This window comes from Oryctolagus cuniculus, chromosome 9 (genome assembly GCF_964237555.1).
Source record: "Oryctolagus cuniculus chromosome 9, mOryCun1.1, whole genome shotgun sequence".
NCBI classification, from domain to species: Eukaryota; Metazoa; Chordata; class Mammalia; order Lagomorpha; family Leporidae; genus Oryctolagus; species Oryctolagus cuniculus.
The window spans coordinates 131,366,152-131,380,001 of record NC_091440.1 but is presented as its reverse complement, the minus strand read 5'-3'; the positions used below and the strand labels follow the sequence as shown (position 1 = coordinate 131,380,001).

At 48.0% G+C, this 13,850-nt stretch overlaps 1 protein-coding gene across 4 annotated transcripts in view; it reads left to right on the top strand.

The window, feature by feature from the left end:
* The window catches only part of SLC2A13 (solute carrier family 2 member 13), a 342,499-nt gene that overhangs the window by 255,789 nt on the left and 72,860 nt on the right, over nt 1–13,850 (top strand). For 3 of the 4 annotated variants that reach the window (XM_051850398.2, XM_051850399.2, XM_051850400.2), the window contains exons 5-6: nt 2,733–2,896; nt 11,422–11,542. The exons of the other annotated variant lie outside the window; for it this stretch is intronic. In XM_051850398.2, coding sequence (XP_051706358.2) covers nt 2,733–2,896; nt 11,422–11,542 — 285 coding nt within the window. The remainder of the gene's footprint in view (nt 1–2,732; nt 2,897–11,421; nt 11,543–13,850) is intronic. 4 annotated transcript variants of the gene reach the window in all.

Genomic DNA, 13,850 nt, shown 5'->3' with positions numbered 1-13,850 from the left:
CGGGGGAATACATTGTGATAGCTTGATATGTGTATACAGTGTGTAAGTATTAGATATTAGTTAGCATTTCGTTCTCCTTATACCTTAAAAATGTGAATTAGCATTTAGTAATTGTTGTTTTTATGGAGTACTTGTGGTATTTCAGTAGGGTGCACAGCTTGCACAGGGTGCCTAGGGCTTCCCTCTCCTTACCACTGCTCTGGGCTTGGTCCCTTTGAAGTAGGCAGGCTCACAGGTTAAAATTGATCAGATTTGTGAACTGGAAGACCACGCCCCTGTGTGACCTCATGCTCCTACCTGATGCCTTTGCCACGCCCCTGTGTGGCCTCATTCCCCTACCTGGCCACACCGGGGTGCCCATCAGCCTATCAGGGTAATTAACCACTCCCCTTTGGAAGTGGGTTAAAAGCTGGACACAGTGTGCCCGGGCGGCTCTTCTTCCCTGGCCTCTAGTCAGGAGGGGGCTTGCTGTAGCCCTGCGCCTCCAGGGCCCGTGGCCTTCGGGCCATGTGCTCTAGGCTTCCTGGCCTAGATGCTCATCCATGTGGCTGGTTCCTGGTGCTCAGTATGAACCCCTATTCACCTCTCTCCCCTAAATAAAGCTCTCACTCTCCTGTGCACCTTTCTCACTAAATAAAAGCTTAAAACGTACCATGCTGCTTCTTTTATCTGTGCCGGTATTTAGAATTCTTCTCTAAATATTAGGCAAGGACCCTCTCGGGCTTATTAATATCGGGGATTTAGTAGTAAGCCCATGGTGAAATCATAAGGCACCCCAAATTGCAGTAGCACATGTGGCACCCCGGATAGCATTTCTAGGGAACTTCAAGGGGCCACATTTCAGGGTAAATTTTAGGGGGTCTTTTCTGATTTCACCTTGCACTCTCGTCTGCTTGCTCATAAAGTACAGAACAGGTGGTGGTGAACTGTAGTCACCCCCGGTGCTCTAGACACTGCGACTCACTCCTCCTGGCTCCTGTCTGGGCCCCTGGGTCCCTGTGGAGTTTGGGTCCTTTCACACCTTCTCAGTGATTGTCGGCAAGTGCTGGATTTCCTTGTCTTCAGGTCAGCACTGGTCAGCTCGTGCAGCTTCTGCTGTTTCCGTCAGAGAGGAAGCATCCTGGGAGAAGCCTGTCTTCCTTCCGTGTGGCAGAGCTGCTTCCGTGGTGCGGCAGGGAGCTGGCCTTGTGGTCTCTGCAGAACCGATCGCCAGTGAACGCAGCTGGTGCAGAAGGAGTGTGCGGGGCCTGTCCATGCTGACGGTGCTAGAGACTGACGCACCCGGAATGCGCTTTACCGGGAACCGCAGGGCTGTTCTCGCAGACACGCACCCAGGGTCTGCTCTCCTGCCCTGCTGGGTACCGTCAGAGCCGCTCTCGCGGACACGCACCCAGGGTCTGCTCTCCTGCCCTGCTGGGCACCGTCAGAGCCGCTCTCGCGGACACGCACCCAGGGTCTGCTCTCCTGCCCTGCTGGGTACCGTCAGAGCCGCTCTCGCGGACACGCACCCAGGGTCTGCTCTCCTGCCCTGCTGGGTACCGTCAGAGCCGCTCTCGCGGACACGCACCCAGGGTCTGCTCTCCTGGCCTGCTGGGCACCGTCAGAGCCGCTCTCGCGGACACGCACCCAGGGTCTGCTCTCCTGCCCTGCTGGGTACCGTCAGAGCCGCTCTCGCGGACACGCACCCAGGGTCTGCTCTCCTGGCCTGCTGGGCACCGTCAGAGCCGCTCTCGCGGACACGCACCCAGGGTCTGCTCTCCTGCCCTGCTGGGCACCGTCAGAGCCGCTCTCGCGGACACGCACCCAGGGTCTGCTCTCCTGCCCTGCTGGGTACCGTCAGAGCCGCTCTCGCGGACACGCACCCAGGGTCTGCTCTCCTGGCCTGCTGGGCACCGTCAGAGCCGCTCTCGCGGACACGCACCCAGGGTCTGCTCTCCTGCCCTGCTGGGTACCGTCAGAGCCGCTCTCGCGGACACGCACCCAGGGTCTGCTCTCCTGCCCTGCTGGGTACCGTCAGAGCCGCTCTCGCGGACACGCACCCAGGGTCTGCTCTCCTGGCCTGCTGGGCACCGTCAGAGCCGCTCTCGCGGACACGCACCCAGGGTCTGCTCTCCTGCCCTGCTGGGTACCGTCAGAGCCGCTCTCGCGGACACGCACCCAGGGTCTGCTCTCCTGCCCTGCTGGGTACCGTCAGAGCCGCTCTCGCGGACACGCACCCAGGGTCTGCTCTCCTGCCCTGCTGGGTACCGTCAGAGCCGCTCTCGCGGACACGCACCCAGGGTCTGCTCTCCTGCCCTGCTGGGCACGTCCTGACATGTTCTCATGCTGCGCGTCTTCCCACTCCCTGCCTTTATGTCACGCTGTCCTGTTCTCTGCCCTGAGTCACCTTGTTCTTTCAAGGACGTTCATTCACAGTGTGCAGTGGCTTCTGATTCAACCCCCAGACGTGGCGCTCCTCCCTGGGAGTGTGAGTGGGACCGGCAGCTACCACTGACCCCATCTGTGGAATGTTTCCTCTCACCAGCAGTTTGGGGTCTTCTCTGGGCAGATCTGTGTGAACACATCTCAGCATTGTATCCTTGAAACAACTCACGTGAATTCCCAGATGGACTTGATGTCGCCGCCACGGCTGTTCTTCTGGGGTTGGTTTTTCAAGGTTGCTCCGTCGCTTTGGAGCAGTCTGTTTGTTGGAATGACCGACAGCAGCACTTGCTGCTTTCTCTGCCCCGCAGGTACTACAGTGCAACCATTCTGCAGATGTCTGGCGTGGAAGACGACCGGCTGGCCATATGGCTGGCCTCCCTGACGGCCTTCACGAACTTCATCTTCACCCTCGTCGGAGTCTGGCTTGTGGAGAAAGTGGGCCGCAGGAAGCTTACCTTTGGTAGCTTAGCAGGTAGGTGACTGGGTGAGGAATTCAGATATAAACTTCTTTTCTAATGAAGACAAATAAACCTTCCAAATACAAGAAAGGTACCATCTCTGATACTGATTTCTTAGGCAAACAGCATGAGATTACAGTTATTCAAGAAAAAAAATAGTTTTGAACATGTTAGACTATGTGACGAGAAACTAGAATGTAACTAAAACAAATGCAGGAACAAATCAGATCTATGGAGGATAACACTTTCCTGTTACTATTTTGCCTTGTACTCAACAAGAATAAAGTGAAAAGAATGATCATTTCTTGTTCCATCTTTGTTTAAAAAAAAACTCAGTATTCAGGCCAGCGCCTTGGCTCACTAGGCTAACCCTCTGCCTGCGGCGCTGGCATCCCGGATTCTAGTCCAGCTGGGGCGCCGGTTCTGTCCTGGTTGCTCCTCTTCCATTTCAGCTCTCTGCTGTGGCCCGGGAGTGCAGTGGAGGATGGCCCAGGTGCTTGGGCCCTGCACCCCATGGGAGACCAGGAGGAAGCGCCTGGCTCCTGGCTTTGGATCGGTGCAGCATGCCGGCCGTGGCGGCCATTTGGGGGGGGGGGGTGAACCAACGGAAGGAAGACCTTTCTCTCTGTCTCTGTCTCTCTCACTGACTCTGCCTGTCAAAAAAAAAAAAAAAAAAAAAAAAAAAACTGGTATATTTATAAACTCACCTTTTAACTTATATTTTGTATTTTTAACTTTGAGAGAGAAAGGAGGGGAGGGGAGACTGATCCTGTCCATTTGTTAACTCCCCAAATGCCCAGGCCATGCCAGCAGCAGAGGCTTGGTCCTGGGCTCCCACGAGAATGGGAGAATTCCGTCTGCTGAGCCGTCGCCAGCACCTCCTGAGGTCTGCAGCAGCAGGGAGCTGGAGGAGGGAGCCAGAGCGGGGCACTGAGTCTGGTCCTCGTGTGGGGTGTGGGCGTCTTAACTGCGGGAGGAACTACAAGGCTCACCACCCACTCCTGTTGTTTTCAAGTTTAGAAAAATGTGAGAACAAATTTACAACATTTTTTCCTAAAGCTCATTCAGCAGTAGAGTGTTACAACCCTATAATTTCCCCATAAAGGAGTGACAGACTCTACGTTCAAAACCAGCCTAAATTCCAGTGGATCAAGTGTATTTTCTGTGATAGCTAAATAAGACAGAAACGTCTTTTACCCTCAAGTGTCTTTGTGTCTAAATTCTGACTATTCTCTGCGAGACCAGGCTGTTAGACTGACGTCGTAAGAACCCTTAGTGTTGCCGGCGCCGCGGCTCACTAAGCTAATCCTCCGCCTTGCGGCGCCAGCACACCAGGTTCTAGTCCCGTTCAGGGCGCTGGATTCTGTCCCGGTTGCTCCTCTTCCAGGCCAGCTCTCTGCTGTGGCCCGGGAGTGCAGTGGAGGATGGCCCAAGTGCTTGGGCCCTGCACCCCATGGGAGACCAGGAGAAGCACCTGGCTCCTGCCATCGGATCAGCGCGGTGCGCAGGCTGCAGCACGCCGGCTGCGGCGGCCATTGGAGGGTGAACCAATGGCAAAGGAAAATCTTTCTCTCTGTCTCTCTTTCTCACTGTCCACTCTGCCTGTTCAAAAAAAAAAAAAAAAAAAAAAGAACCCTTAGTGACATTATCTTCCTGTGGGCATGTCATGTAGTTTGCCAGTTCTTTTCAGAAAGGCAGGCATATCCTTACTTACCAATTAGCTGTCCTCTAATGGCTCCTTTATAAGATTATTTGGAATAAAAATACATTTTCCATTAAAATGTAAATTTTCTAGGGTAGCATTAAATACATTCCATTTTAACCAAATTATGCACAAATATTGATTTAATAAGACTTTTTTTAGGGACTTGTCCTAGTTTTCTTTTTAATTTTCATTGGTTTATTTTTATTTTATTTGGATGGTAGAGAGTCAGAAAAACAGAAAGAGAGAGAGAGAGAGAGAGAGATCTTTGGTATGTTCTTTCTCTCCCCAAAGGTCCTTAGCAACTGGGACTGGGCCAGGACAGAGCCGGGAGCCCAGAACTCAATCCAGATCTTCCGTGTGAGTGACAGGGATCCAAGCACTTGAACCAGTACCTGCTGCCTTCCTGGTATGCATTGACAGGAAGCTAGAATCAGAAGGGAAGCTGGGAGTTGTATCCAGGAGCTCCTTTATTGGATGTGGGTATCCCAAGCAGTGCCCCAACCGCTGTACCCAACACGGTCCCTGGATTTCAATAAGGAAATGCATGCTGGTTTCCAGACTCAGTTACTGGGAATGCGTACCCTTCTCCAGCCCCCTCTAGAAGGAGGAATAGATAGAGAGCTGCTACCCCCTGTTCTTACCTAAGCCGGGAAGCTCCCAGTCAGTAGTATGAGTTGAGCTGTCTTACCAGCTCTACCGGAGGGTGAGAGATTGCCTGGTTAAGAAGCACAAGTGCTGAGAATAGCCCAGGGAGAGGAAATGATGCTATGTAGAAAGATGCAGAAGCCTTTTACAACCTCCTTTGATGAACCTGTTGAAGAGACCAGAAGGGTTTTAACAGCCTGAGGAGCAGACTAAGAGAAGCCTAATCGACACCTTATTCCAGCTGACAGTAGATGCTGTAGACCTCTGCTTGATAGAGGAAAATCATTCCTTTTTTAAGTTATTTGAGAGGCAGAGAGAGACCCCAGTGTCAACATAGACACAGACAGACGTAGACCTAAAGATAGAGAAAAGTCCCTCCCCTGGTTCAGTCTCCAGATGCCTGCCATGACAGGGCCAAAGCCGGAGTCAGGAGCTCAGTCCCAGTCTCTCAGATGGGCAGCAGGAAGCCGATGACACGAGCAGTCATGGTTGCCCCCCAGAGTCTGCATCAGCAGGAAGCTGGAGACAGATACTGAAGCCAAGTACTCAGGTACTGAAACTAGGTACTCCAGTGTGGGATGTGGGCGTCTTACCTGACGTCTCAATCAGAGCTATTGGTCCAGGAGATGGTGGATCTCAATTAGGACAGCACGCGATGGACTGGGTCATCATCTGACAGTGATGTGCTGAAGATCAATTCCTGCAGGGTGCCGGAACTGGACTTGCTGGCCCCTGACGTTCAGGACAGCTCTTACAGGAGGATTCTCACAGTTGCATTCAAAATGAACACCCAGTGGGGCTCCCGCAGGAGCTGGGCTTTCTCACGCAGACTGAAAGTGCTTCCTAAATTATGGAGGTGGCTTTTGAGAGCTGGGGGAACTTGTGCTTCCATCTGTCGTAGTGCCTTACGACATTTCATCAGTTCCTCGGAATTGTCTGGGTCTTCCTGAGATGCACACAGACCGTGGAGTTTGATTGTCTGACTTTGGGTGAGTTCTGTTTCCTCATCTGTACCTGGGGCCCAATTACTATCCCTCCATCATAGAATTGCAGTGGGGATTTAAGGTCTTTATCCAGAGGTAGCGTTTAAAACACAGCCCAAAACAGTGCATTTTAGCCATCAGCTTTATTGCAACCGAATCAGCCCCCACGAAATCATCTATGCCTGCCTTGTCTTCCACCTCCTAGTGTCGGTCGTCTGTTCTGTGGAGGACAAGGGCCCACCCCTGACCATGAAGAGGGAGTGTTAGGGTCACTGCTTGAGGGAGAGAGGTAGCGGTTTCAGGTCCTGCTTCCCCTGAGCACCCTTTGGGCTCCTTTTCCTTCCACCTCGACTCTGTCCACTGCAGATGTCCCACTGCTGGCTCCTCCTGCGTGGACGCACCTCCCATCTACATACAGCCAGCTAAAGTGACTTGCTGGCTAGTTACTGTGGGTTAGGATGTAGGAGGCATGGTGTCTTGTCGAGGTCTCTGCTTTTACCTGTCCATGTATCGTACCTAGTGCTGTTTTCCAGGTTTTGTTTTCCACTGGGATTGTGTAGGTCCCAGCGCAAGGTAATGACCTGTGAGAGGTGACATCCCCAGAGGATGGCTTACTGCTCCTCAGCCCTGTTAGTGTACACGAGCCATCAGTGTCCTCCTCCCCATAGCTGTCTGCTTCAGTATGATTTTGCTTTGTTCATATCTGTATACATACATATTTGATCTTCTAGCAGTATTGAGTAATAATACTCTTAAATTTCTGAAATAGATTCTAGCCTAGAATTTGTAAATTGTAAGTTTCATATGGCTCCCTATTTTTTATTCTTACTACAGTTTTTATGTTGGGTTAAAAATAGTGAAAAAAATCTCCTGTCAAAATAATGTTTGAATAGGTTTTCATTTTATAAAAAGTTAACACAGGTAAACTGTATTTAAGCTTGGACAAAGAAACTCTTCTTGCAAAGAAATATAAAATTTGTTAGTCCATGAATAATTCTAAATGTAGGACATTTTGTGGTGTTCTGACTTTTGGTATTTTAAAAACTTGTTGAGAGAACTGGTCTTCTTTTGTGAATATTAGAAATTTAATGACAACCTCTTGATTTCTTTTAATAGTGAGAGGTTTATAGCTGTGTGACTTGATTAGTAATAAATCAGAAAGCCAATAACACTGTTTTTTGCTACCATGTATTTTGGAGTGGAATATTTCTGAAAATGTTATTTATGGACTGTCTGCATCAGAACCACCAGAGGTTCTTACTTTACACTGTAGATTTTTGGGCGCTACCTCAGATCTCCTAAATTAGACCTTCTCAAGATGGGTCTGGGGCATGGTATTCTAAACAGGTTCCCTGTGGATATTTAAGTACACAGTGGGTGGGAGCCACTCCTCTAGCAGTCTTGGCAAGGAAAATTAGGTTGTTTCTGAGTACTTACTCGTAAGCTATACCCTTTACCAAATAGTGAATGTCCGTGTTGTTACATGAGATAACTTTGGGAATGCTATTTGTCCAACACACTTTACTTCCCTATGAAAAACATCTTTATTAGGGTAATTGTATCAAAATTGTTAAATCTTAACAGTATACCTGCTTAACAGAAACTCTTGTCCTGAGATATAAAGAATGTGCCCACATTAGACAGAACACCAGAGAAAGTCTTCATCCACAGCTTTCCTGTACTAGATTCAAACCTATAACTCTGATAATTTTGAATGTGAACAAATTAACAATAAAATGCTTGTAGCTTGTTAAGTAAAAGGAACAGGCTAATTCAAGCAGTTTGGTGCTCTAAGGGCATATGCGTGGGTGACAAGGCCAGGTGATCATTTTGAAATTTCCTCCACGAATAGAGTCGTTTATGATACACCCCCTCGCCTCCAGGACCCCGAGACATCTCGGGGGTTTACCCCTGTCTGGACATCCCGATCAGCTGTGGATACCTCGTGCCTTCTGGAGATTCTGCTGCACAGGCCAGGCACATCCCAAGTATGTGTTTCCAGTAGAGAGCTGGACTTGAGAAGCATTGCTGTATGTAATACAGAAGTTAAGGTGTAATACTGTCTTCTGTCTGGGTTAAGCGTTGGGTGCAGCCATTAAGATGCCCTTTGGGATGCCTGCATTCCACACTGGCTTGCCTGGGTTCAAGTCCCGGCTCTGCTTGCAGTTCCACATCTTGGAAGCCACACATGATGGCTCCAGTACCCTGGTCCCTCCCACTAAGGTAGAGGGAGACCCAGATTGAGTTCATGGCTCCTGGCTAGCCTGCCTCAGCTCCTGCTCTTGTAGGCATTTGGGAGTGAACCAGGAGACAGAAGATCTCTCTCTTTCTCTCTCTCTCTCTGCCTTTCAAATAAGGCAATGAATGAAATATTAATATGTTCCCATATGACCTGAATTAAAATAAAAATGAATTTTGCTCAGACTAATTTAAGGATCCTGTTTATCCAGTCTTGTTCACTACCCGTATTCTGCAAGCTCATTCATTGCCTTAGAGAGAGAGGCAACAGATATATTCTCTGTATTGCAGGGGTCTTACCATGGGTGCATTTATCATGAGTTCAGTTGGGTAGTCTTCTTTTAAAGGACTTATTTATGTATTTGAAAGTCGAAGTTACACACAGAGAGGGAGAAACCGAGGTCTTCCATCCACTGGTTCATTCTCCACATGGCCACAAAAGCCAGGACTGAGCCAAACTGAAGTCAGGAGTTTCATCTGAGTCTCCCATGTGAATGGCTGGGGCCCAAACAGATGGGTCATCTTCCACTGCTTTTCCAAGACCATTAGCAGGGAACTGAATCAGAAGTGGAGCAGCTGGAACAGGAACCAGCATCCATTTGGGATGCCAGCGTCACAGACAGCAGCTTAACCTGGTAGGCCTCAATGCCAGCTCTTCAATTGGATATTCCTAATATTATTTTTATTTTCCTCAAAAACAGCTAACATTACAGAAATCTACAGCACTGTGGTCCATCCAGTCAGGTGGTACTTGTTGAGATCTCTCTCTTCCTGAATTTGGGTCTGTACGCACTGGAATTCAACATATTTGAATATGTACTAGGCATTTCTATTTATTTTTTCTTTTTTTTTTTTTTAGTTTATTTATTTGAAAGGCAGAGTGACAGATGGGGCCAGATTGAGAGAGAGAGAGAAATTTTCCATTTGCTGGTTCTCTTTGAAGGACTGCAGCAACCAGGTCTGGGCCAGGCGAAAGCCAGGAGTCATCAGAATTCCATCTTGGTCTCCCACATAGGTAGCAGCAACCCATATATTTCTGCCATTGTCTGCTGCCTTCCCAGGTGCATCAGCAGGCAGCTGGATTAGAAATGGTTTAGCTGGGAATCAAACCCACGACTCTCATGTGGGATGCGGCCCAGTTCACTGTACCACAACACTAACCCGAACACATCACCTTGCAGTGTACACGGAGGTGGGCTATTCAGTAAGTATCACAACAGGAGAGTATCATCTTCCCTCCACATCTTAAAGTTTCCAATTAAAATAATATTTTTGAGCTGTTGCAAAGCAGTAAGCTGTGGATGCAGTTTGGTAAAATACCTAGGGACCTAGGGTCTGAGTTAGACAGGAAAACATTAGGGCTCACGGTTTGATGGGGTGTCTTTGGAGCAGGAGGGATGATTGGCGTTCAGGAGCTGTTATGTGTCTGTCCTGTTTCTCAGGACAGGACTTCAGGGTCGTGAGAACTGTGGTGTCCCCAGCTACCCCCAGCTCTGATTGGGATTTTAAGCCTCAAGAGGGAATACAAATTGATTTTAGGTTTGAGGCCTCGTTGGCCCAATTTGGCCAAATCAGCTCTGATCGTCCCTTCAGACCTTCCTTTCCTTCCCAGGTTTTTTCTGATTTGAGTTCTGTTGCTATTGCCGCTGCTGCGACTGATGATAATTATGGGATAATAACCAGCGCTTAATAACACTTTGTAGCATGACAAAGCTCTTTCACGTGCATTTTATTTCCATTGCACTGGGGTGCTTTAAGATGAGCGTTTCGCTATGCACAGTTGTACAGGGGCTAAAATTTGGTTTTGCAAAGGCCCTGCCCAAGATCCCGAAGTCAAGAAACTGCAGCACCAGGACCTCACCTTGACCTTCCAGAGGCACCCGAACCCCACGGCGACACATCTCCTTCATCTTAATGCTTGCCTAAACTCCCTAATTTACACACGTTCCATTAAGATAGATAACACAAAGTAATATGCCAGATTCTCTTTGTCTTTTCCTCTCACAACGTTCTTTGTCTATCCATAGGGTGTCTGTGGCTGGAACTGTGGTCAGAAGTTTGAAAACTTTCTTTCTGACCATCTAAGAGTTACAGTGAGAGAGAGAGAGAGAGAGAGAGAGAGAATCTTCCATCCATTGGTTTACTCCCCAAATGGCTGCAGTAGTTAGAGTGGGACCCAGCTGAAGCCAGGAGCTTCTTCCAGGTCTCTCATTTGGGGTCAAAGAGCCCAAGCACTTATACCATTTTGCACAGCTTCTCTCAGGCCATCAGCAGGGAGCCGGACTGGAAGTGGAGCAGCTGCTGTCCATGTGGAATGCCGCCATTTTAGGCAGTGGCTTTGCCTGCCATGCCACAACAGCAGCCCTTAGCATTCCTGTTGGTTAAAATCAAAGATCAGAAATCCACTTCCGAACCCCAACAGGAAAGACAAAAGAATACACATGTCCTGTCTCTCCTGGCACCTTAATGACTTGGCTGAAAACTCCGTTCATTCTGTAATGAGAACGCTTTCATCTGCTGTAGAAGTAATCAATAGTTGCTTTTTACTTATTTAGGTCTCACATGATAGAATGTCATTAGAACAATTTTCTTGGCACTGCAAGGAGCCCTTCCAATAAATCTGCCCCCTCCGATACTTCCTGATGTGTTAGACACTCAATAATGTTGGTTACGCTGATTGATTTTGAGATTGTCAGCCATCCTGGGTGTTTTCTCTTTCATTAGAGAATCGTTACCGATTTACTGCTTGACTACCACGTATGTGTGACTGGAGCTTCACTCTCATTGTGCGTCACGACGAATATGCTTGTGACTTTTCCTCATTTGTTTGTCCATTAAGACATTTTTAACCCAGTGAAGACACTTGAGGCTGTGTTTTTCAGAGGTGTGTTTCACCAGATCCCTTCTGCTTGGGAAGAATGTTGACGACTCTCGCTGATGGGCACTTTGTCTTTTCTTTGTCCTGCAGGCACCACCGTGGCACTCGTCATTCTGGCCTTGGGGTTTCTGCTGTCAGCTCAGGTCTCCCCACGCATCACTTTCAGACCAGCGGCTCCCTCAGGCCAGAACACCACTTGTACAAGATACAGGTGAGATTCCATTAGGTTCCCCTTGCTGAAGCAGCTGGCACCCTTTGGCTTTGCATTTAAGCTCTTGTCAAGTTGGTGAGATGAGTAGAGATGCTACTCAGATGACAGGACTCCAACCATCTTTATGGCTAAGAAGTGTTCCACTGTGCATCTGCGTAGACACTGCAGCCTCTCTAATCCGTCATCTGTCATTGTACACCTTGGTTGAGTCAGTCTGTGTCTTGACCGTTGTACATAGTGCAGCAAGAAACACAGAGGTGAAATATTTGTTTAATACACTGACTTCATTTCCTTTGCAAACTTACCCAGTAGTGAGATGGATGGATCATATGATACTTAGTTTTTTAGGAACCTTCAAACGGTTCTACGTAATGACTGTACCGGTTTCCTACCTCCCATCCCCTAGTGCGTGTGTGCGTGCGTGCACACACAAACACACACACACATGCACAGGTATAAGAGCGCCTAATCTCCACATATCTGCCAGCATTTATCTTTTCCTGCTAACAGCTGTTGTAACTCTTCTCTGTTACTGTTTTTATTCACATTTCCTTGATGATTCATGATGTTGAGCACTTTTTCATTTCATTCTTGATCATTTGTATATCTGTTGAGAAATATATAGTCAGATCATTTGTTCATTTTTCAAATCATAGCATTTGTTTTTCTGTTGTTGGGTTTCTTGAGTTCCTTGTACATTCTCGATGTCAATCCCTTGTCATATGGAGAGGTGACAGTTTGCCTATTATCTCTTCACTCTATTGATTTTTCCCTTCAGTGTGCAGAAGATTTTTCCATTGATAAGATCCCATTTGCCGGCTGGCACCGTGGCTCAATAGGCTAATCCTCCACCTAGCGGCGCCAGCACAACGGGTTCTAGTCCCGGTCAGGGTGCTGGATTCTGTCCCGGTTGCCCCTCTTCCAGGCCAGCTCTCTCCTCTGGCCCGGGAGTGCAGTGGAGGATGGCCCAAGTCCTTGGGCCCTGCACCCCATGGGAGACCAGGAGAAGCACCTGGCTCCTGCCTTTGGATAGGCACGGTGCACCAGCCGCAGTGCGCTGGCCTCAGCGGCCATTGGAGGGTGAACCAACGGCAAAGGAAGACCTTTCTCTCTGTCTCTCTCTCTCACTGTCCACTCTGCCTGTAAAAAAAAAAAAAAATCCCATTTGCCTACTTAAGCTTTTGTTGCTTGTACTTTTGGGGCCTTATTCAAAAAATCATTGTCTAAACTATTATCTTCAATGTTTCACCTGTGTTTTCTTCTGGAAATTTCAGTTTTATATTTAAAAATTTTTTTAAATGTATTCACTTATTTGAAAGGCAAAGTGACAGAGAGATAGAGAGGGAGAGGCACAGAGACAAAAATCTACTGTCTGCTGGGCTGGGCCAGGCTGAAGCTAGGAGCCCGTAATTTCATGCATGTCTCCAAGGAGGGTGGCAGGGGCCCAAGTCCTTGCACCATCCTCCAGTGCCTTCTCAGGCACCTTAGTGGGGAGCAGGATCAGAAGCAGAGCAGACAGAAGTGGAACCGGCGCTGTGATAGGGAATGCCAGCATGGCAAGCAGCAGCTTGACCCCCTGCACCATGGTGCCAGCCTCTGGGGTTTTTGTAGATGGTGAGACGTGGCCGGGGAGCTGGGGGTAGGGACGGGGCTGCTGGACAGTGTGTCCAGTTTAGTTCTTCTGTGTGTCAATATCGGTTCTTCTGCAGCCATTTATTGTAGAAACTATTCTTTTGCAGAACATGACTTTTGGCACCATTGTCGAAGATCTTTTGGTTGTAGATGAGTGGGTATATCTCCGGGTTTTTGTTATCTTCCTTTGTTGTGTGTGTTCATTTTTATGCTAGTACTATGTTGTTTTGATTACTGCAGCTTTGCAGTATGTTTTGAGGTCAGTATTGTAATATCTCCAGCTTTGTATATTTTGCTCAAGATTATGTCATCTCTCTAGTGGCTTTTGAGGTTCCAAATGAATTTTAGGATTTTTTTTTTTGCATTATTTCTCTGAAAATGCCATTTTCATTTGATGAGAATTGTGTTGAATCTGTAAATTATTTTGAGTCTGTGGACATTCTAACAGTATTGATTCTTCAATTCCATGAACATGGAAGGTTTTTTCATTTTTGTGTGTGTTCTCTTCAGTTTCATTCTTCAGTGTTTTTGTTTTGCCATTTTCGATACAGAAATCAGCCACTTCCCTGGTTCACTTTATTCCTGTGGGGCTTGTTGTTTGTTTTGTTGTTTGTTTGTTTGTTTTGAGCTGTTGTGAAGAGGAATGCTTTCTTCATCTGTTTCTCAGCAAGTTCAT